General features: G+C 42.1%; 1 protein-coding gene across 4 annotated transcripts in view; it reads left to right on the forward strand.

The window, feature by feature from the left end:
• Positions 1 to 22,993, forward strand: part of LOC126483832 (cap-specific mRNA (nucleoside-2'-O-)-methyltransferase 2) — a 296,880-nt gene that overhangs the window by 221,114 nt on the left and 52,773 nt on the right. For all 4 annotated transcript variants that reach the window (XM_050107032.1, XM_050107034.1, XM_050107033.1 and 1 more), the window contains one exon: positions 4,550 to 4,864. In XM_050107032.1, the coding sequence (XP_049962989.1) occupies positions 4,550 to 4,864 (315 nt within the window). The remainder of the gene's footprint in view (positions 1 to 4,549; positions 4,865 to 22,993) is intronic.

The following is a 22,993-nucleotide window of genomic DNA, read 5'->3' on the forward strand; positions in this document are numbered from 1 at the left end:
GTAACTATATGGTGTAATGTTCCTGATACTAAAAGTCTGGCATTTCTCTTGAGTGGTGATTGCTAATTATTACTTTAGCTCACCTTTAGTCTCAGCTGTGGATAAAACTTGGACTTTGTTTTCAGATTTGGTAGCAAACCCCAGAAGCCAAGAATTTAGCACAAGAACCAATTGCATAAATAAATACGACACTTCTCAGATCTATGTGCCACGCATTCTTGCCCTCAAATGCAGTGACTCTTCATATTAAATATTTTTCTGCATGGAACTTTACAATAATTGCTTTGTTTTCAATCTCAGTGTAAATGTCAAGTTCACAGATTGAAATACGTCAGCAGAACAATTACATATTTCAAAGTCATTTGTTGACTTAAGTAATTTTCCCTGTTGTTAGTTGTGGCTCTTGCCCCAGGAGCTATGTGATTCTCCGACCTGGGGCAGTGATTCATGGAGTATGTGCAAACACTCCCCTGCAGTTATTGCCAATTGCTTTGTTAATGCAATCATCGTCCCATTTTTAAAACATGCATAGCTCCACCAGGGTACTTGACACATGGAAATATGCAGATTGTTCATCATTGAAGTTCCAGTTTCAGAACACTGTAGAAAGAGAACCACTGCTGAGAATGACATCAAATTTGAAAAAATATTGTTGATGTAGGGGGAACCGTCATAGAACAAACAAACAAAATTAATGAAAATTTGACCAACAGATGTCACAGTGAGCATCAGGAGATGTACACCAACAGACATGCAGCATATCACCCAGCACGATTGTCTTCATGAAGGATTGTGCACTGCACACTGCAAGAAAAGCTCTTTTACAAAAATGGTGACTGTGTGCCAGTAGCCCTGCAGTAGTTTCGGACACTCAAGGACATGAAGAAAGGCATTGACCTGATGTCTGCTAGTGGGAGAAAATGATTACAAAATTTGATACGACAGGTTATTTTGAAGTGCATTTTGGCAGAGGGAGGAAGGCAGTTGGTGTGTCATTTGCCGAAGATGAGGCGACTGCATTTCAGCAGGGATTGAGGAATGTTGTGCAAACATGCAGTGCATGGGGAGTTGCCCAAAAATTGGGCATGCCTGTGAGTACACTGCATAAAATTCTACAAAACGTCCTACATTGTTATCCATACAAAATCATCTTTATCTGTGGTACTGATTTAGACCAAAGCAGTGAATTAAAGTATGTACCAGTGCCAGAATTCAGACCCAGGTCTCCAGTTTACTGGACAGATATACTAACTGTTATGCCACAATGGCACTGCGGCTACCGTAGCTGTATGAAATGCCCTAGTACGTCTCTCTCTCTGATACAAAGTCCATCTCATGCTTGAGCCCATTAATGTCCTTCTTCTAAACTTGCATCAGTATCACCAAGACTCTGCAGTATTATCGCAGATAAAGGTGAAACTCAGTATGTCTCAAGACCATCAGCTGCATATGACAAATAATAAAAATCTCCCTTGTTCTGGAATTGCTTGCTGCTGACCTGCCAGCAAGTCAGATGTTCACTCGAAGCTCTTGCTCAAAGTGGATAATTAATGGCCATGGAAAATTCTGTGAGCAGACAAAGCCCATTTTCATAGCCAAGGACATGTCAATAAGCAGAATTGGAGAATATGAGCGGAAGAATGTTCACGTGCGCATCAACTAGTACCACTTCAATCTTCCAGGGCGACACTGTAGTGCATGTTGAAGGCAGTGTTTATCATAGGGAGGTTTTTTTAAAAAAAAAAGAGAGAAAGAGAGAGAGAGAGAGAGAGAGAGAGGGAGGGAGGTAAGACCTGCTCCTGATAATCACTATGAGTCATCTGCGCACCATCATTCCAACCCTTCAGCAGCATGGATGTGTGTATGGGATCATTCTTAGGCAATATGACTGTCTTCTGCACATTGTGCAGCCAGTGAAGTGATTGCTTGCAGAGGCGTTTCAGAAATTCTAGAATTATCGGCCATGCCATTTGTATCACCAGATCATAATGTGTGTGACTTCTGGCAGAGGGGTCATCTGAAAGATGATGTGTTCAGTGCACCTGAGACACTCTGATCTAATGCGGGAAATGCTGTTTCGTGATTTGAGCTTGTGGCAAAAAACGATGGGCAGCATATTGAACATGTCTTGTGCTAGTCTCATGACAATTAGAAACAAGTGTTGCTTTTTATGTAGTTTTTGGACCTAGGACAATTAAAAACGGATGTCATTTTGCTTTTTATGCAATTTTTGGTCCCAGAACAATTAAAAACTAATGTCTTTTGCTTTTTATGTGGTTTTTGGCCTGAGTGCAATTAAAATCCAATTTTTTCCATCCAGTATGGTATGAACTTGCTGTGATGAATGGGGTTACCTAACTAACAGTGCCACAACTATTGACTATGGAACTTGAGCAGTCATGCACAGTGAACAGTGCAGACGGTGTAATGTGCAACTCAAGTCATAGCCATCACATTGCGATTCATCTGTCATTTGTAACTGATGCCATTTATGGTAAGATGCTTACAGCGCCACCTTTGGTAAATTTCTGAATTTTTGTTTGTTGCATGATGTTTCCTCTGCATCAATAATATGCTGTTCACATTTGACATTGTTCTGTGCAGTGGATCACTTTCTATAGCATTTTTCAACTATAACTTAAATTATAGACATCCTGTATACCAAAAGCAGTCATAAAAGTTGTGCTTGACGTGTTTTATGTAGTTTCTGGCTTGCCCCTTGTGGTCGAAGCTGAGTAAGAACACTTCATGGAGTAAGAACACTTCATGAAATCTGTCACCTGGCATAACTTTTAAAGTATTTACCTTTCCCTTTTAATCTTGCCACCGTAGTTGTTCTCTTGAAGTAGAGGTTCTGCTAATCAGTGCCTCTGAAATCCCATGTATAGCAAAGAAGAGGCTTTGACTTCTTTATGTTCTGCAGCTGTTGTTGGAGCAAAAGAAGATAACAACTACTACTCATATCACGAAAATGCACATCCAGCACTTTTACAAACATATATTTCCTATACCGATAGTCAGTGTGACTTGTGAATTTGAGTAGAACACAACTTTACATATGCCTTGAAGGCTTAACATGACAAACCAGATTACTATATATTTCATTTGTCGCAAAATCGTATTGTCTTTTGTTTTCATTCTTGAGAAGTGTGGTTGTTCTTTGATGGTCAAGCCACCGGCAAAGCCGTGATGCCAAAACGTAAAAGACCTTGCGCACAGCAGGGAAGCCTTTATTTGTCGCTACCTATTGTCGTTTTCTCATATCCCACACCTCCCATTTAATGCCTGCACATATGAAAACAAACACCCACAAACAGTATATGTTCCGCAACTTACTCCCTACTTATTAATACTCTGTCACGATCATCTTTCCTTGTACTACACATGGAGTATGAAATGTCTGTTGCCTAAACAACATGCTCTCTTACATATTTTACAATGTTACATTGTTTTATAATTCTCAAGAATCTCTTGCTGGCTAGGCAGATGTAGGACTACACATCTCTGTTCTGTAATGATTTGTAACACATGTTTTGCTTCACATAAATACATCTGTGTCCATCATGAGTCTTTGTTGTGTTCCATTGAAATAATTTAAATTTTGACATTTATGTGTCTTTAAGTAGGACAATATTTTTCAGAATCTTGATACATCTTTCCCTTAACACCCAAGGAAAAGTGTCTTTGTTTCTGAAGTGTTGAATGCCAATCTCTGCTTGTTGATATTATTGTTACCTTCATTGTGATTTGTACATTAAGTATGATTTTTCAGTGTGTGTTGCTAAATTGGAATGCATTGTCTTCAAATAGGAAATGTGAGGTCAGTAAATAATTATGTATCTGAAGAGACAGTTGAAAATTTGTGCAAGTTTAAGATGTAAATCTGCTTCTTGTGAGCAGTTCCTCGCACTTTAGACCATCCAAGTGGCATACCTTCTGTTCTCTCTGTCTCACTTGATTTTGCTTTTTGTGTGTATGAATAACAATAAATTTTATGCTATTGCAGGCATTTGTTGTCACCCATGCTAAAGAACACATATTACTGTTAACATTCCACAAATGATTGCGGTTTGTGCATGTCAAGGCACGAACAGGGATTGTGTTGTTGATGATTCCAAGTGATAGTTACGGTACGTGCACGGTGCTTTCTGCTTAAAGAAATCTTACATCCTGCAAATTATATCTCAAGTTTGCTTATGCAGAACGTGTCAAGTAGCACCTCCATCACTGATGACAACTCGCAATAAATGGAATAGAAATTCAGTAACTTGCTATAACATAATGCTTGCATTAGCTATGGCATTCACAGCGAAGTGCTCAGAACGCTTCTGAATGCTCATTGGCTGTTGGAGGATGCGTGATGTAGATGCACTGAACAAGCCTATAAACAACTTCTATTGTTCATGACCCCAGCGATAGCATATTAAAGAATATATGTTAGTCTTTTGATGATGTTAATATGGCAGTTTGACAATTAAATGTCTGCTTTAGTAATTATGCTGATACCTGACACGTCTTAGCATTAAATTTTGTTTTGTTGTGTTTACAGGCATTGAATATTGCTTTTGAAAAGTTCAGCTACTCCATGGAAGAAAAAAAGAATGGAGGACAGCTCAGAAGTGAACTTCTTAGCAAATATCGTGAATTACCCAAAAAATATAATAAAATAATAAATTTTGGACAAAGACTGTGGATAGCAATGGCAAGAGGAGAAAACACAGAGGCCAACATAGATGCATTATATGAAATTGCAGACACTGTAGAAGAGCTGTGGCGTGGAGATACATTGCTTCTTCAAGGCTATCCTATGCTAACTCAGTTGAATGTAGGAGTAGTTTACCTTCTCAGTCGTATTTTTGATATGGTGAGTTTTGTTAAATATTACTTCAAAAACCAAACAAGTAATTGTGTTGTTTTTGATAATTCTGCTGGATGTTCGGTATTTATTACAATATCAATTACAGCTCCTAGAGGGGGAAGGGGGGGGGGGGGGGTGGAGAGAGAGAGAGAGAGAGAGTGGGGCCATTATGCATGTAGCATAACAATAAGGCGCAGTGGGATCCCTGCATCCAGAAAATATTTCTAGCTATGTGGCAAAGGTGTAGCATCCATAAAGTCATGAGACATTCTAGAAGATTTCAGTTGTGGACATTCTTTCATTAAATATTCCACATTCAGTTCATGATCTCTACCAAGTGAGAGAATTGTAAAATCCATTTTCATAGTTTGAGTCCTTGCATGTGGAACAACCTGCCCTTTTCATCAGTTCTGCCTAGTTCTCAAAACCCTTTAGTTTAGCTGAGAAATCTGTGAAATCTTATTGATAAATTGATTTGTGTTGGGTGCAGTGCTTCATCACTGTTGAAATTCTTTCTCGTACCCTACCATATTTGACTCCAGGACTTACTGGATTCGTGGACTTAAACTGGTTCAGTGGGAGTTCATGAAGGATTTTGAGGCCCCATCAATGGTTGGAATCATTTAGTTCCTCTAGTTGTCTTATCATAGTTTCCTGTTATTCAGTTTAGAGGGCGGTGGTGGTGGATAGAATAATGTGCGTATAAACGAGACAATGTGTCAGATCAGTTTGCATCAGGATTCTAGTTTCTATGTTTTACATACAAACTGAATGTGCTGTTTGTGTCTTTTCCTCATTATCTTTCATTGACTGGATTGAAACTATTGAGTATTGTGATACATTGTGTGTTTTCCAATGTCTGTGAGTGCTGTGCAATATCTGTACTATAACCTCAGTTGCTGACTACATTTGTGCTTTGTACAAAATTTGTCAGTAGTACCTGCATTTAGACAGTCATCTTCATTTGGACAGTCATTATTCCTCTAATTAGAGTTTTATTTTTGTGAATTTTTAGAAGCTTATGATCGTCATCCATAAAATTTTTTGTAACAAATAGATGGTTATGAACATTACATTTTTGTTATGTAAACTTTGGCAGCGATGTCTTGTTTGAAAAATCATTTTCTGCTTAATTTCAGTGTAGCTACCTCATGTAATTATTGTAACACTTCCATCTTTTCTTTTTTTGTATGTTGACCGATTTGTTCTGTGGAAGGGTTCGATAGTCTATAATCACGATGTAAACAGGCCTCATATGAAGTACAGTGTAGCTATGTAAGATTGTGTTCTATGAATAACTGTCACATCAGTTCTAGTAGGTGTCCTGTTTCAAATGCAGTATATATTTTCTGCATTTGTGGTTCACTTCTTCTATTTTTTAATAAGCTACAAGAGTGTGTTAGTGAATATAACCTTGACAAAACAAAAGTATGGGACACAAAGTTTAGACTATTTCAGGAAATAAGTAAATTTTATCCTAGGGTTTTTCTCTTGTAATAACACTTACCTCTTTCCTGGGCATTTCAGTTCTTGAACAGGACCTGTCGTCCTAATAGCATTAAAGATCTTGAAATAAAAAGAAAATAATTGGGCTTAATGTAAAGTTGGGTCCTACTTATTTACTTTTCAGAAAAAAAGAAAAAAAACATTGCACCACCATTATGCAGCCCTCTGTGAATGAGTGTTCTTGTTAATGGGCAGCGGTTCAAATATATGATGAATAATGGTGCCCCTAAGGGAAATGATGCCAATGGCCCTGCTGCAGTGGTAACTCAGGTTCCCCTCAGTTCACTGAAGTTAAGCACTGTCGGGCTTGGCTATCAGTTGGATGGATCGCTGTGTGGGTCTGTTGAGCGCTGTTGACAAGTGGGATGCACTCAGCCTTTGTGAGGCCAATTGAAAAGCTGTTTGGTACAGAAGTGGCAGCTCCAATCACAAAAACTGACAATGGGCATGGGAGCAGTGTGCCTAGCACATGCCTCTCCATGTCTGCATCCCATGATGCCTATTGGCTGGCAATGACATGGCAATCGGTCGGTACTGTTGGTCCGTCTGAGGCATTTCAGACAGAGTTAGTTAGGGAAATAATAGCAATGTTTGGGAAGGATCATCTTGTGCACACAATATGTATGCCTTGGGGCCTCATTCAGCATGATGAAGTGGCTGTTGTTCCAAAGTTACCATAGATACCACTTGATATGATACTTGGTACTAAGTTATTCCCTGATGTTCCGATGACGTGCCATGCCCAATACACACAAATAAAAAGTTTTAACAAGTAGACTCCTGTTATAAGCTATGTAAAGTGATGTTCAGTTGTTTATGTGAGGGTCACAGGCCTCCTGTAGGGCATTACATCACAGGGTAAACAATTATGTACTTCCTGAAGAAGGGCAGCATTCTTTTCAGTAGTTGCAGGGGCAGCAGTCTGAATGATTGGCTGATCCAGTTTAGTAACACTAGCCAATGTGTCCATTTTGTGTTGGTACTACAAACAGCTGAAATCACGGGTAACTACAGCCACTATATTTTGCAGGAACATACAGCACTACTGTATGGTTAGTGATTATGGCACCTGCTTAGGTAGACTATTCCTGACAGAAGATGGCTTCCCATTCAGATGTCCAGGTGAGAACTGCTGAGGAGGATATTGTCATCACAGAAACAAATTTAGCATTCTACACGTCAGAGCATTGAATAACAATCTGTTATTTGGACAGATATGTTAATGAATTTAGAAGTATAAATGATAGATTGAAGTTAGATATATAGTAGGATTTAGTGCAGTGTGGTGGCAGTAAGAACAAGATTTCAGATCTGGTGAGCACAGGATTATCTACAGACAATCAAATAGGGGTAATGCTGGAGTAGATCTAATAATGAATAAGAAAATAGGAATGTGGGCAAACTGCTAAGAACAGCAGAGTGATCACACATTATTGTAACCAACACAGAAACAAAGCCAACACCCACCACAATAGTACAAGTTTATATCCCTAGTACTGAAGAGACTAAAGGGAAATATTTTAAGGTAAAAGAAATCTAATTGTTTCATTAAGGGAGATGAAAATTTGTGTGTAGTTGATGGACTGGAATTCAATAGTAGGAAAAGGAAGAGAAGCAAAAATAGTAAGAGAACATAGATAGGGAGAAAGAAATGAAAGGGAAACCCACATGGTAGAATTTCGCACAGGGCACAATTTAATCATTGCAAACACTCTTTTTAAAAGCTATTAAAGGAAGTTCTGTATGTGGAAGAGACCTGGAAATATTGTAATGTTACAAATAGATTATATAATGTTAAGACAGATTTTAAGCTGCAAAACATTGCCGAGGGCAGATTTAGACACTGATTGAGAGCTGTGGACACTGTGATTGTGAGCTGCAAATTAAAATTGCAGAAATTATAAAAAGTTGGAAATTAAGAATACAGGATCTTGATAAGTTGAAATAACCAGAAGTTATTGATAGTTTCAGAGGGGTCATTTGGAGAATTATTGTTCACTGTATGGATCTACACTGAAGAGCCAAAGAAACTGGTACCTCTACCTTATATTGTGTAGGCCCCTGCGAGCATGCAGAATTGCCACAACATGACATAGCAAGGACTCGACTAATGTCTGAAGTAGTGCTGGAGAGAAATGACACCATCAATCCTGCAGGGCTGTCCATAAATCTGTAAGAGTATGGGAGGGTGCAGATCTCTTCTCAACAGCACATTTCAAGGCATCCCAGATATGCTCAATAATGTTCATGTCTGAGGAGTTTGGTGGCCAGGGGAAGTGTTTAAACTCATATGAGTGTTCCTGAAGCACTCTGTACCAATTCTGGTGTATGGGGTGTCACATTGCCCTGCTGGAATTGCCCAAGTCTTTCCGAATGCACAATGGACATTAATGGATGCAGGTGATCAGACAGGATGCGTGTCACCTGTTAGAGTCTTATCTAGACATATCAGGAATCCCATATCACTCCTACTGCACATGTTCCACACCATTACAGAACCTCCACCAGCTTGAATAATCTCCTGCTGACATGCAGGGTCCATGGAATCATGAGGTTATCTCCATACCTTTACATAACAATTCACTCAATACAATTTTAAATGAGATTTGTCCGACCAGGCAACAGGTTTCCAGTCATCAACAGTCCAATGTTAGTGTCGAGTGGCCCAGGTGAGGCATAAAGCTCTGTGTTACGCAGTTGTCAAGGGTACATGAGTGGGCCAGTCGTCAAGGGTACATGAGTGGGCCTTTGGCTCAGAAAGCCCATATCAGTAATGTTTCATTGAATGGTTCACACGCTATCACTTGTTGATGGCCTAGCATTGAAATCTGTAGCAATCTGCAGAAGGGTTGCACTTCAGTCACATTGAATGATTCTCTTCAGTCATCGTTGGTCCCATTCTTGCAGGATCTTTTTCTGGCCGCAGTGATGTTAGAGATTTGATGTTTTACTTTATTCCTAATATTCCTGGTACACTCGTGAAATGGTCTTACGGGAAAATCCCGACTTCATCGCTACCTCGGAGATGCTGTGTCCCATCTCTTGTGCACCAACTATAACACCATGTTCAAACTCACTTAAATCTTGATAAACTGCCATTGTAGCAGCAGTAACCGATCTAACAAATGTGCCAGACACTTATTGTCTTATACAGGCATTGACAACCACAGCACTGTATTCTGTCTGTTTACATATCTCTGTATTTGAATATGCATGCCTATACCAGTTTCTTTGGTACTTCAGTGTATTTTTACAGAAGACATTCTTCCCATTTAAAATGATTTACATAGCTATAATAAAACATTGGCACAGTTACAGATTTGTGTATGATACCCTTTCCATACAATCTATTTGTTACATAATGTCAGAGCCTAAAATACCCACTGCTGCATTCAGCTATACCCGAATAGTCGTTCTGACAATCAGGCTTGGCAACAAACAAACAGCAGACGAGACAAACAGCAAGGCAAAGGCAAGTAAATACAATCTGAGGCAGTACTCTAGTCAAAGTCACTAAGCCTAGTGCTGTCACGCTATCTCTCTCTCTCTCTCTCTCTCTCTCTCTCTCCCTCTCCCCTCCCCCCTCCCTCCCTCCCTCCCTCCTTCTAAACATCAAGCAACACCTGTCTTAATTACTGTCTTGCAAAGACTCCCATCAATATGTTATTGCAGTTAATGTTAAAAAGTCTGGCTGAAGCAATTATTGTCTGCTGGACAAACCACTATATTTCAAAATATTTCCCAGCTAGGGCTTGATATGCCATGTATGCACTGCTATGAACGTTCGGGTTTCAGCTTCCAACAGTAGGTGTGTTGTTGCATCAGTTACACAGGAAATCAGACTGCTGCCTCTGTTTGCAACTACTTCACTAGTCTTATTAGGGGGCCTGTGGAAAAATAAGACAATACTGTCAACAACAGTAAATGGGAGTCCATTTCAGAACATAGCAGATGAATATAGTAGTATGGCAAAATGTCCCCGTACAAGAAAAAGTCATTGTGGAATATGTGCCAGTTGTTGTCATTCAACATATAGAAAGCAGGTGGCACTTTTCTGGTGGGTACTGGGCGTTTATAATTCAACTGTTGATCTTCCAAGTGTTGCCGTGTGGGCTGCATATATCACAGGACAGTGAAACAGCTTAGGTATGTTCATTACTCAGTGCGCTCAAGGAGCAGACTGGAAAAAAAAGAAGTTCCACTTTCTGTCGACAGGTGAAAATATGATGCTGTCAGTGTCAGAATGTGGTGTGGGTGCAGGAAAAGGGAAGGAATATCAAACATATAATAATGGTCAATCTGGCATTTTTATTAGGGTATGGTTATGAGCTAGACCATGTATTCAGTATAGTCTCTCTGACTCAGCAACCTGCTGCATCTGCAACACGACATTGTCTACAGTTGCTTGCAGTATATCTGCCATAATAAGAGTGATATGTCATAGTATGCTATTCTTCAGATCAGGAAGAGTTTAGATACAGTCCTGATAGACACAATCTTTCAAATTTCCCCACAACCAGAAGTTACATGGATTTAGGCCTGGAGGTTCTGGAAGGCCATGCATGTTGAAATTGCCTATTGATGTTGCGATCATTACTGAAGGTTTCTCGAAGCAAATCTTTCACCTGTCAAGCGACACGTAGCTTCGCCCCATCTTACATGACAATGGTGATGTAGACACAATTGGGTTCCTCCAAAACTGGAATCACATGTTGCACAGGGAGGTCCTTGTAACATGCAAATTTCACTGTGCACCAAACAGGCACAGGAGGTGTTATCTACTTCGAGAAAAACAGACTGAGAATGAAGGAGCTTATGAAACCACACTATACAGTCATATAGGCTGAGTGCAGTGGATGTTCCTGCACAACAGGTAGTGGAGTAAAATCACATATGCAACAATTCTATGCATTCATGGCACTGTGCAGAGTAAAATGTGCTTCTTCTGTCCAGAGAATATGCCTTGGTCACATGTCATCCGTTTCCATATGTGCCAAAAAGCAGCGGGCAAAGTCATGGTGTTGTAGCCAATCTTGGGGCTTCATTTGTTGCAAATTTTGAATCTCATAGGAATACCAGTGTAAAATGCATGATAAAACATCTAGAACTATTGACTAGGAAGGAGAGAACTCCTGTGACACAGCTCAAGCACTGGTTGCAGAATTTGAGTCATCTGCTGCATGATCAGCTGTACCTACAGCAACTTTATCAACTGCCATGGGAATGGGCTGCCTCCCTGTCCTGCTGCCCCAGCTAATTCACTTGTTTCTTTAAATTTCTTGATCATGTTCTGTAGCCCAATTATGGACAATGGGCTTCTTAAAAAGCTTTATATGTGGCCATTATGACACCGCTATTGCTGCCATTTTCATAGTTAATCTCCGAATGAGATATGGGATTTCTGTTTGTAGATCTGAAAAGCTTTCTTTCTCTTGGAAGACCAGTTGTATGTTTTAGTGTGAGGGGTTATTTAAGGGGAAACATTATTTTAGCTCTGTATGGAATGAAATAACTTCGCCCAGTAACAACTGAAACTCCGTCAATTTTTTTGTGTGCAGCAAATTACTGATTACAGTTGAATGCTACTGAGTGGCTGTTATGTTCATTTAGTTAAGAATGCAAGGTAAGTACTCTATGACTTCTTTAAAAAATGTGCATTTCTGCAGATTATGCTTTAGATTTGTATCTTGAAAATGCTGGAATAATGAATGTAAATTTTGTAGGTGTTCTTATTGCATGAACTTCTCACAAACAAAAAATAATGTTGATAATATACACTGGTTTCCAAAATTAAAGCAGCAAACGAAAATTTTGCAAGGTTGCATTCATTTTGCCACAAAACATTATAAACAGGTGATGTAAAATAGAAACAGTATAAAGAATACGGAACATAATCAACTGCAACACACGTAACAGTAGACAAAGATGTTCTTTGTTGTTTTCCAACTTGATAGATTTGCACACACATTCTGACAACTGGTTAATGTGCTCAGTATGGGGTGTGACCACATCTGGCACCAATACAGGCATGACAATGATGGGACGTGTTGTGAATGATGTCATCAATCTCACGTTGAGGCAATAAAGCCCATTCTTTCTGCAGAGCTGCTCTCAAGTCTTGCAGAGTGGTTGGTGGATGCTGACATGATGCAACCCATCTCCCTACAGCATCCCAGACATGGTCTATGGGAATTCATATCAGGAGAGTGAACAGGCCATGTCGTGCTACAATATCTTCCATTTCCAGGAAAGCATCAACCACCCATGCTCTATGAAGTCGAGCATTATCATCCATCAATACGATGTTTTGGCCCACATCACCTCGCAACAACTGTGCATGAGGTCCCAAGATCTCACAGTACCTGACAGCAGTTAAATCTTACTGATTCAGCTGTACAGTTTCATAAAGAGGTGTTCAAGTTGTCTACACAATCCCTGCCCACACCATTAGGGATCCTCCTCAATATCAGTCTCTTTCCGTAATGTTTTGGTCTCAAAATTGTGTTCCTCATGCCCTCCAGATATGAATCTGTCGAGAATCACTCTCCAGACCAAATCGAGATACATCTGTGAGAAGAGCGTTGGCGCATCGTTTGACCATCCAGGTGGCATGTTGACAGCTCCACTCTAGACATTCCCTTCTCTGAAGATGTGCCAGAGGTAAACAGACAGCAGGTCTCCAACAATAAACGCCACTCCGCTGAAGCCTTCTGTACACTGTTTGCCCCAATACAACACATCCTTTGGATGCCACTGGTCAGATGCCAGTTGTATTGCAGTAGTAAGGCAGTAGTGTCATGTCCTTACATCCAAATAACAGTCCACTCTTTCTGATGTAAGATGTGGTCGACCCTGTCCTGGTCTCTGAGATACAGTTTCGGTTTCTATAAACTGCCACCTCACCCAAGAAACAACATAACAATTCACATTAAGCCATCTGGCCACATCAGTTTGTGACTCTCCTACTTCCATTCTTGCTATGGCTCTCCATGGCAGAGTGTTGGTAGGCATCTTCTCTGTGTCATACTGCATCATCTGTGTCTATGTACTACACAGCAGTTGTAGATGAGGGCTACCCTGCAAACACAATCCTGCTTGATAGGTGCCCTGACCCATTGCTGGCATGTGCCCTGACCCATTGCTGGCATGGTTGTCCGTTGATTGGAATGCTGTCTTCCATGCAGAACACGATCATAATGACATCCATTGACAGTTTGTATGATTGTATTGTGATTGAGACATGGGCTGCAGAAATAGCAATTTGCTGCTTTAATTTTGGACACCAGCGTAATTCATTGGGCAGTTAACTCCAAGCTGCAAAGTCAGTTGTGGAGAAGGCCAAGTCCATTCAATTTTGCAAGCAACTTTTGGCCTCTAAATAGGATATTGATCAATGATATATCATGTGTTGAGAATAGATTTTATATCTTCACAGAGACCCATATGTGTGATTGATTATTAATGTTACTCTCTCCCAAATGCTAGAAGTGATGGGTCTGATCATCCATAAAGCTTTAAACTCCCCTTTAATTCCCTCCTTCAGTGTTTGTGGTACCTGGCGGGCTGTTTAAAAATTTGGGATTGCAGACGTGTGTATCACAATGCTGATTACACACCCAAAACAATTATATAAACGCATGGAAGATGTCATTGTCATCAAGACTCTAATGGTATCGCTACTGAGATGCTGCTGACAGGATCTTCTGAATAAATTTGGAAAATGGGAAAAGAACAACTTACAGGAATGAGAGGCTTTTTTTTCTAAGGTTTAAATCAAGTTGATAAATTGTGTGTGTGTGTGTGTGTGTGTGTGTGTGTGTGTGTGTGTGTGTGTGTGTGTGTGATTAGAGTATCTAAGGAGATGTATTGAAATGTAAAAAATTGATTTTCCAAACCTAGATGTTGATGGTTCACTGTTGTAATGGAACATTTCATAAGCAGAAAAATAATAAAGAAACAATTCAGTTATGGATGTGGCTAAAGAAATGAAAAATTTGAGACAATGGTAGAAAAACTTATTTATTTGTGTAGGTGTTAGAGAGGAGGTCAAAAAATGAGGAGAATGGAACTGAAAGATAATAGCATTATGAGAATACAGACTGGTTTTTGAACGACTGCTGCTTTAATGGTATGGAGTTGGTGTTCTGTTATCAAGATGGTGTGGATGTATCTCACACACGTGCTCTGGCCCTGAACAGCTGTCATGGAGGACAGGAAGCCAACAGCAAGATGCTAACAGTTGAGTAGTACTCAACCTATTATGGTGGTTGGAAATGAACTGTGGCTGCCCAGTTGATGCTAAATCAATTGAGGATTTGGCCACACAATGGCTGCCCAATTACAAGAGTCACTGGCTCAGTCAGTGCTTCTGTGGACTGCACAATGGCTGTCTAGTTACAGTGCTTGCCAGCATGATGCTGTGGTGCCTGATTGGGCTCATATAAGAAGTACCTCTGTGACTGTTTGGCTGCTGCCGACAGCAGCATCACATAGCGAGGTTTATACAATGCTGGCTTGATGCCCTGCATGTTGGGTTGTTTCAAGGCCATCATAATACGGATAATGGCCAGTGCTCTAGTGATGTCATTAGCTGTGAAGAAACACCCATAACGGGCACTGAAAGTGTGTCATGCCAGGTCATAACTCTCCATCCTTTGCATCCTGTTTACATGTGCTGTGAACAGAGACTAGGTTAGTTGTTACATTTATATACTTAGGTGCCAGATTTTATTATTGTCCAAACATCTTATATCTATTGCAGTTATTTACATGGAATATTTACATTGATTTACAAGGTGTTTTTTTCCACTGTATACAAACTCTAGGGACTGATCAATGAGAGGATATGGAACAAAAAGCTCTAATGAACTTATGTCTGGAAATGCATGGTTTCCGTGCTAGAGACCATTTATTCAATCATACATTGTTACAGAGACTGTGATCTAATATGCCTTCTACCATGCAGCCACAGTTCCAGTGTTTGTTGAAACTGGTTTCCCTGTGCCTCAGCGCATGTGTGTATGCGCCATAGCATGCTCTGTCTCACACATTCACTTTGGCCAGGCTGAATCCATACAGTGTTTGAGGCAGCTTGAATGTGCAGCTCCAGTGTCTCCACATTTGGAATGGGCTCTGCAGACATGATACTTTTGAGATGGCCCCATTACCAGAAATCACACAAGTTGAGATCTCATGAAAGAGAAGGCCATGCGACTGGACCCTCTCATCTAATCCATTAACTAGGGAAGACACAATTGAGACCTGTGCAGACATTAATGGCGAAGTGGGCTGGAGCATCATTGTGTAGCAGCCACATAACCCTTCGAATCATCAATGGCACTTCTTCCAGCAGGAGAGGCAAAATCAGCCACAATAACCGCTGATAGTTATGCCTGTTAGGTGACATGGAAGAAAAACTGGTCCCAAAATATGGTTGCTAATTATTCTAGGCCACACATTCCAGCTGCACCGATGCCGATGATTCGCTGTCACCTTAACACAGGGGTTCTGCATATTATCCCATAGGTAACTGTTGTGGAAATTGAAGATAACCACTATGCATAAAGAGGGCCTCATCTATGAATAGGCTGGATGAAACAAGTCCCAGAATCGTGGTTGACTTGTGAAGAAACCAGTGACAAAACTGCTTCCAATGTGGAAAGTCTGTCACTAGTAAGCCCTGCACACACTGTAAGTGACAAGGGTAGCAAAAACTGTCATGGAGAAAGTTCCACACAGTTGTCTCGCTTACTCTGTACTGGTGGGCCAACTGCCTGGTACTGACACGGTGGTCACCTTCCACAGTGTTAATCACACTTTCCTCCAAGTGTTGATGTCTGAACATTTCAGGTACATTCTTCTTGATTTCCTGCTTCCTGAAATGACCCTATCTCAGACAAATAGCGAAACATGATTGCAAACATTCAATGCTGCAGTTGTTGTTGATGGGGCTAGATCTCCTGATACAACGTTGCTGCCTGCCACTCGTTGCCATTTGCCTTTCCATAAGGAATACCATGTTGGCAAGCTCTCAATTCAAATATGGAGCCATTGTGTACAATACTGTATTACTTCCACTACAAGGTGAGTCAGCAAGACAAATGAATCGGACACAACATTACCAGTTATTATGGCAGGAGAGGGCACTAGGGCATGACGTATAAGGAACAGTGTGATGCTCTAGGAGGAAACCATGCATTCTGTAACTGTGGCTGTATGGTACAGCACTTATTAGACTGCAGTCTCTGTAACAACATATGATTGAATAAATTGTGTGTAGCATGCATTTCCGGGCATAAGTTCATTAGATCTTTTTTTGTTCTGTGTCCTCCTCTCGATCAATCCCTAGAGTTTGACCACGGTGGAAAAAATCACCCTGTATAGTCCACTGACTGCTTCATTCATTCGTACCGATACTTTTATGAGTGCTGATGTTGCTTTAGCCCTGTAAGCAAAAGGAGGGTGAGAATGAGGTACGGATGACTTCTGTTTATGGCAGAAGTAAGCTGCACCTGCAATGAGTAGGTCTCAGGAGGTAGTTGACAAAGAACTTCCCAGCATGATTTTTTGGTGCTAGTAGTTCTTGAAATATAGGTGCATATGGTGAAATAATTGTTCCATGCTGGTTTGGTTACTCTAAGAAACAATTTATTGTTCCAGGGAAACAAGAAAAGTAGAATCTAGGGTGATATTTACAGGTAGGGAGGTCAGGTTTTTGGTGGGCAACATTTAAAAGGAAAGATCAGGCAGCTAGAGTAGGGAGTATGTGATGTTCAGTGTAATGGTCCCCTATTATGGCCAAAATTTGCTGTTAGTATCTTCTCACATCTATAGTAGCCTGCCTTGTGAACTCAATGCATATGAAGGGGCATGTGTAGCTGCAGGGAGACTGCTTAATTTGGCATGCCATTCTTCCTCTCTTTCCACTGCACTCCTCCCTTCCATTGTGGCTGCTGGGAGTGACAACAGAGCTTCCAAGGCATCTCTAAAAGGTTGAATAGATGTCACATGTACCAGGTTGGTTCCAAGTGAAAGCTGTGGTTTTATACTAACCGGAAATACCATTTTCGGTAACTTCTAGAAACCAAGATGTCACATGAAAGTTCCCTTCTAGGTGTGTATAACCTATTCTATCTGATCAAAAGTATCCAGACATGCATATTTAATTCATAATTGACCACTAAATGTCATGAGAGATGCAACGACAAGTAGAAAAGGAGGTGGGCAGTATTGTGTTGTTAGTAAAGAAGCTGTAACAGCAGGATGGGTCAGTCAGTATATAGCTCAGGACTTCGAATGTGGACTAATCATTGGATGTCACATGAGTAATGAATCCATCATGGACATTTCTGCCCTTCTAAAACTGTGTTGACTATTGGTGATGTGATCATGAACTGGAAATATGAAGGAATAACTGCATCTAAACCAAGACCACTCATACCTCATATAGTGATAAACGAGGACCATCGAGCATTGTGAAGAGGGATTATAAAAAATTGCACGAAATCAGTGGAAGGAATCTCTCAAGAGTTCCAGAGTGCTGCCAACAATACAGTTAGCAGAATTACTGTGCACAGGGAGTTAAAAAGCACAAGGTACAATCACCAAGCAGCTCCTCAGAATCCAAAAATTTCTCCAGTCAGTGCTGTGTGACACTTGAAGGTCTGTAAGGAGCAATGCTACCAGATAATGGATGATTGTAAATGAGTGTGTTGCAGTAGTGAATCTGTGAAAGGATTGTTTGTACCAGCATGACGATGCACCTTATTGTAAAGCAGCACGTGCTGTGGGGCAATGGTTTATGGACAATAACATTCTTGAAGTGAACTTGCCTGGGTCCCAATCTGAACCCAATGGAGCACTTCTGGGATGAATTAGAACGTTGACTTTGCTGTAGACCCCAGCGTCCAACATAATTACCTATTCTGGTGTCAGCTGTTCAGTAAGAATGGACTACCATTCTTCCATGAACTTTCAGATACCTCATTGAAAGTGTTCCCAGCAGAGTTCAAGCTGTGATAAAGGTGAAGGGTGGACATGCCCCATATTAATGTCCAGTAATAGATGTCCATATACTTTAGATCAAATAGTGTACTTGAAAATTTGTTATTGTGACTTTTATTTGCAGCAACCCTTTCTTATGTTCTAGTCCTTTAGTGATTGCCTTCTGAACCTAGCACCACACAGCTTTTAACCTCTTTGCGAATAAATTGACAGCAGACATATCGTCCCCAGGATGTGGTTTGATGAACTCATAAGCAAAGGTATTTTTTGCACTTATATGACCTCAAAGGACGAAAGCCACATGCTTTCATGCATCTTGGAGTTGTATGCAAGTACTGGCAACAAGGCATCTCAGTCATTATGATGGCTGTTGGTATAATGATGTGGCATCTCAATTATTTTTCAATGCACCCACTCTGTTCTTCTATTGGCTGGTGGATGTAATAAAGTTTTTCTTAACTTCCAGATTCACAGGAGGTAGCACAACTGCTTCATTAGTTCCGACATGAAATTAATGTCTAGATACTCTTGGGGCCCTGAATTTTAATGCCCAAATGTTAACTGTGACTTGTGCCACTGTTATGGCATGCTGGTCCAGGATAGCAATCATTGATAGAAAATTATCAATAATGGTCAAGCCAATGATTTTCCACTGGGGTTTGCCCAAAGGGCCCAGAATACCCATGTCAATCATTTGGGAGGTTGACTAGTCTCTGGTAGGTTATGCAAGGGTACTCTTTGGATGCAAGATTCGCAGATTGGCAAGTAGTACTCTACATCTCACTCTCAGGTCCAGTGTTCAACCATACCACAGCTTGCTATCCTCGAAGTTCTGCCAAGAATCATGAGTTTATCTCAGAACTTCGGTGCATAAACCCTCTGGTACGACTATTCATTGCACATGCCTGATTTGCTTATAGTAACACATTGGCAGTGAAGAACTGTATCGGCTTTGTGAATTTCTGACAGTCAGGGTCAGCATCTGTGCTTTTTGCCATTCATCTGAGAAATACTACCACACACTATTGGACACACTTTTCGGCTCAGGCTCTCAGAATTATTGTGAGTTTTCCTGGGACATTGTACAACTTCAAACACAAATCCACTAAGACAATGCCCATGAAGTCAGATGACTAGTCAGATACTTCAGGCTCATAGCCATTTTAATGCTGTGTGTTCAGTCACTAGTTTGAAAAGTCTGCCATACAAGTAGCAACTGAAATATGTGATGCCTTAAATGAGGCTCAGTACCTCTTTTTTTCTGTAGTAATAGTTTCTCTGTGGCATGTTTGATGGCCTAGAAGCATGGGTTAACAGCTGCTTTGTTCCAAATACTTCTTGACTTAATATGCACCCTAAGGCTTGGTTGCTAGCTTTGCATGACAATCTGAATTGTTGTATTCTGGAAAAGCAAGGATGAGGTCAGTAGGCCATAATTCCTTCAACCACACAAAGGCTCTTCTTCACAATTCGATGCCCAGTGAATCCTCTTCAGAGGAGGTGGATACGTCTTAATATTTTGGCATAAATGTTTGATAATAGTTACTCTAACCTAAAAAGAACTGCAGCCCCTTCTTCATATTAGGTGTACTCCACAAGTTGTAAGGAACAGAGATCTGTTCATTCACCATCCTGGCTAATAATGTGACTGTTAGAACTTCATGTTTAACACATATATTTCAGAACGACACAACAACACATATAAGTCACAAAGTAAGTTGACAAGTAAGACATGTGTACACGTTAGCATTCGAATGAGCACTGAGTCCCAGTCTAGCGGCCGCTGCTCGGCTGGCCGCTTAGGTGGCGCAGCTGCTGCATGGCTGGCAGACAGCGCCGCACGTAGAGGACGCGCGTTGCGCGGCGGCACTTTGAATGATCGGCGAGTCACAACATTTTTTTCCCCCCTTTGAAATTGTTGCACTGGTCTTGATGGAGGCGTCCTGGAGATGGCTAACGTCCATAGGCGTTGTTTGACTCGCCGTAAAGTCTCGATGAGGAGGCTTCCCGTACGGACAGAAGTGTCCCCGATGACAACGGGTCGAGATGACAGGAGACTTAGGGGTCGAATCTGCTGGGGCTCCATGCACCAATCTGCCTGTTGCGGCAAGTCCAGTTGATATGACAGGAGACATGGGCGATGTGTCGGCGTCCGTTGGAGGAGGAGGCGAGTAGATTTGCTCTGACAGAGGATGGTCCTCCGGTTCCTGCATGGGCACGTCTCCTTGTGGCGTCCGTTCTGGTGCTGGCATCGCGATGACGGTGAGAGGGCTGCGTTGTGAGTATTGAAAGATGCCAAGATCCCGAGCGTCAGGTAGAGCCAAAGGTGGTGTGGCGGCATTCGGAACAGGCGTTGCTGGCACCCGAGGCCGAAGCTGGTCCGAATGATGCACTGCAACACCCGTGTCCGTCTGGATTTCATACAGGCGTCTGCCACGGTGTCTTAAGATGTGGCCCGGGCTCCATTTTGGCCGCCTGCCATATCCCTGTACCCAGACGAGGTCGTCGGCGGTGAACCAGCCAAGTGAAGGCACCCGCGGCTGTGAAGTGGGAGGCCGCAGAAGATGAAGTAGCGTGCGGGGCTGTCGGCCATGTAAGAGCTCAGCTGGGCTGTGGTCGCCCATCGGGGTAAAATGGTAAGACGCCAAAAACTGGAGAAGCACATCAGCAGCAGCAGAAGAAGTCAGAAGTTTCCGCATCGGAGCCTTAAATGTGCAGACCAGTCGTTCAGCCTCACCGTTGGATAGTGGATGGAACGGCGGGGCCGTGACATGCGTAACGCCGTGACGAGCACAAAAATCCACAAATTCAGAAGAGGCAAATTGCGGACCATTATCAGTAACAAGAGTAGAGGGGAGGCCTTCCAAAGAAAAAATGAGGGCGAGAGCACTGGTGGTTGCCGCGGTGGTAGGCGACGTGTAACGGACAATGAAAGGAAAGTTAGAGTAGGCGTCAATTATGAGGAGCCAATAAGTACCTAAAAAGGGTCCCGCAAAGTCAGCATGAATGCACTCCCAGGGCTTCTCAGGCGAAGGCCACGGTAACAAAGATGACTTCGTGGCAGTGGCCTGTGACCACAAGGGCCGCAGCAGCGACCATGTGTGCTATTTCAGAGTCGATGCCAGGCCAGTACACATGACGGCGCGCCAGAGATTTTGTGCGAGACACACCCCAGTGCCCTTGGTGAAGGAGGCGCAAGACCGAAGCACGCAAAGACGCAGGTACCACAACACGCGGCGAAGCATTGTCAGTGGAGAGGAGGATAACACCATCCCTAGCCATGAGGCGGTAGCGCAAAGTGTAGTAGTTCCGCAACGGATCAGAAGTCTTAGCGGACGGGTGATCTGGCCAACCCTTCTGAATACAGCGTAAAACCCGGGAGAGGGTAGGGTCAGAACCCGTAGCAGCCGCCAGCCTGTCCCCAGTGATGGGGAACCCATCCACAACCTGCTGCTCGGCAACATCCAGGTGGAAACACAAAAGTTCGTCCCTATCGAATGCCTGATCAGAACCCATGGGAAGGCGAGACAGAGCATCAGCATTCGCATGTTGAGCCGTTGGCCGGAAATGGATCTCATAATTGAAACGGGACAAGTAAAGAGCCCAACGCTGGAGGCGGTGTGCAGCTTTGTCGGGAAGTGACGTTGATGGATGAAACAAGGAAACAAGTGGTTTGTGATTCGTAACAAGATGAAATTTTGAGCCATAGAGAAAAACATCGAGCGTATGAAGAGTATAAATGATGGCCAAAGCTTCTTTCTCAATTTGAGAATACTTTTGTTGGGCATCCGTGAGTGTTTTGGAGGCATAAGCAATGGGTTGTTCTGAACCGTCAGAAAAACGTTGCGCAAGGACTGCACCGACCCTGTATTGAGAGGCGTCTGTGGCAAGAACAAGGTGTTGGCCAGGTCGATAAGTAGCCAGGCACGGGGCCTGTTTCAGCATAGTCTTCAACTTCTGGAAAGCCGCTTCACATGACGCGGACCAGTGAAAAGGCACGTTTTTATGCAACAGGCGATGCAACGGCTGAGCCACCGAAGCCACAGACGGTAAAAACTTGTGATAGTATGCTATTTTACCCAAGAAGGTCTGCAGTTCCTTAACAGATGTAGGGCGAGGAAGGGCCTCGATCGCAGCGACAGTTTGTTGAAGCGGACGAATACCATCCCGAGAGAGTTGAAAGCCCAAGTACGTGATAGATGCGTGAAAAAATTGTGATTTCTGATTGAAATCGCCACAGAGACGAATATCACCATTTGGCTTAGCAACTACAACGACAGGAGACCACTCACTGGAAGTGACAGGAAGCAAGACCCCTGAAGCAGTGAGACGATCCAACTCCCGTTTTACCCGATCACGAAGGGCCATAGGAATGGGCCGAGCCCGAAAAAACTTAGGCCGAGCAGTGGGTTTGAGCGTGATATGAGCTTCAAAGTCGTTTGCACGGCCTAACCCAGGAGAAAAGGGACGAAAATGTCGTCGACAAGGAATCCAGTTGAGCATAAGGAATAGCATAGAGACACTATTGACAGAGTCATCTATGGAGAACCCAAAAACGCGAAAGGCATCAAAACCAAAAAGATTTTCTGCGTTGCTCTGGTCGACCACAAATATGGGAACAGTGCG

The sequence above is a fragment of the Schistocerca serialis genome, chromosome 6 (genome assembly GCF_023864345.2).
Source record: "Schistocerca serialis cubense isolate TAMUIC-IGC-003099 chromosome 6, iqSchSeri2.2, whole genome shotgun sequence".
Taxonomy (NCBI): Eukaryota; Metazoa; Arthropoda; class Insecta; order Orthoptera; family Acrididae; genus Schistocerca; species Schistocerca serialis.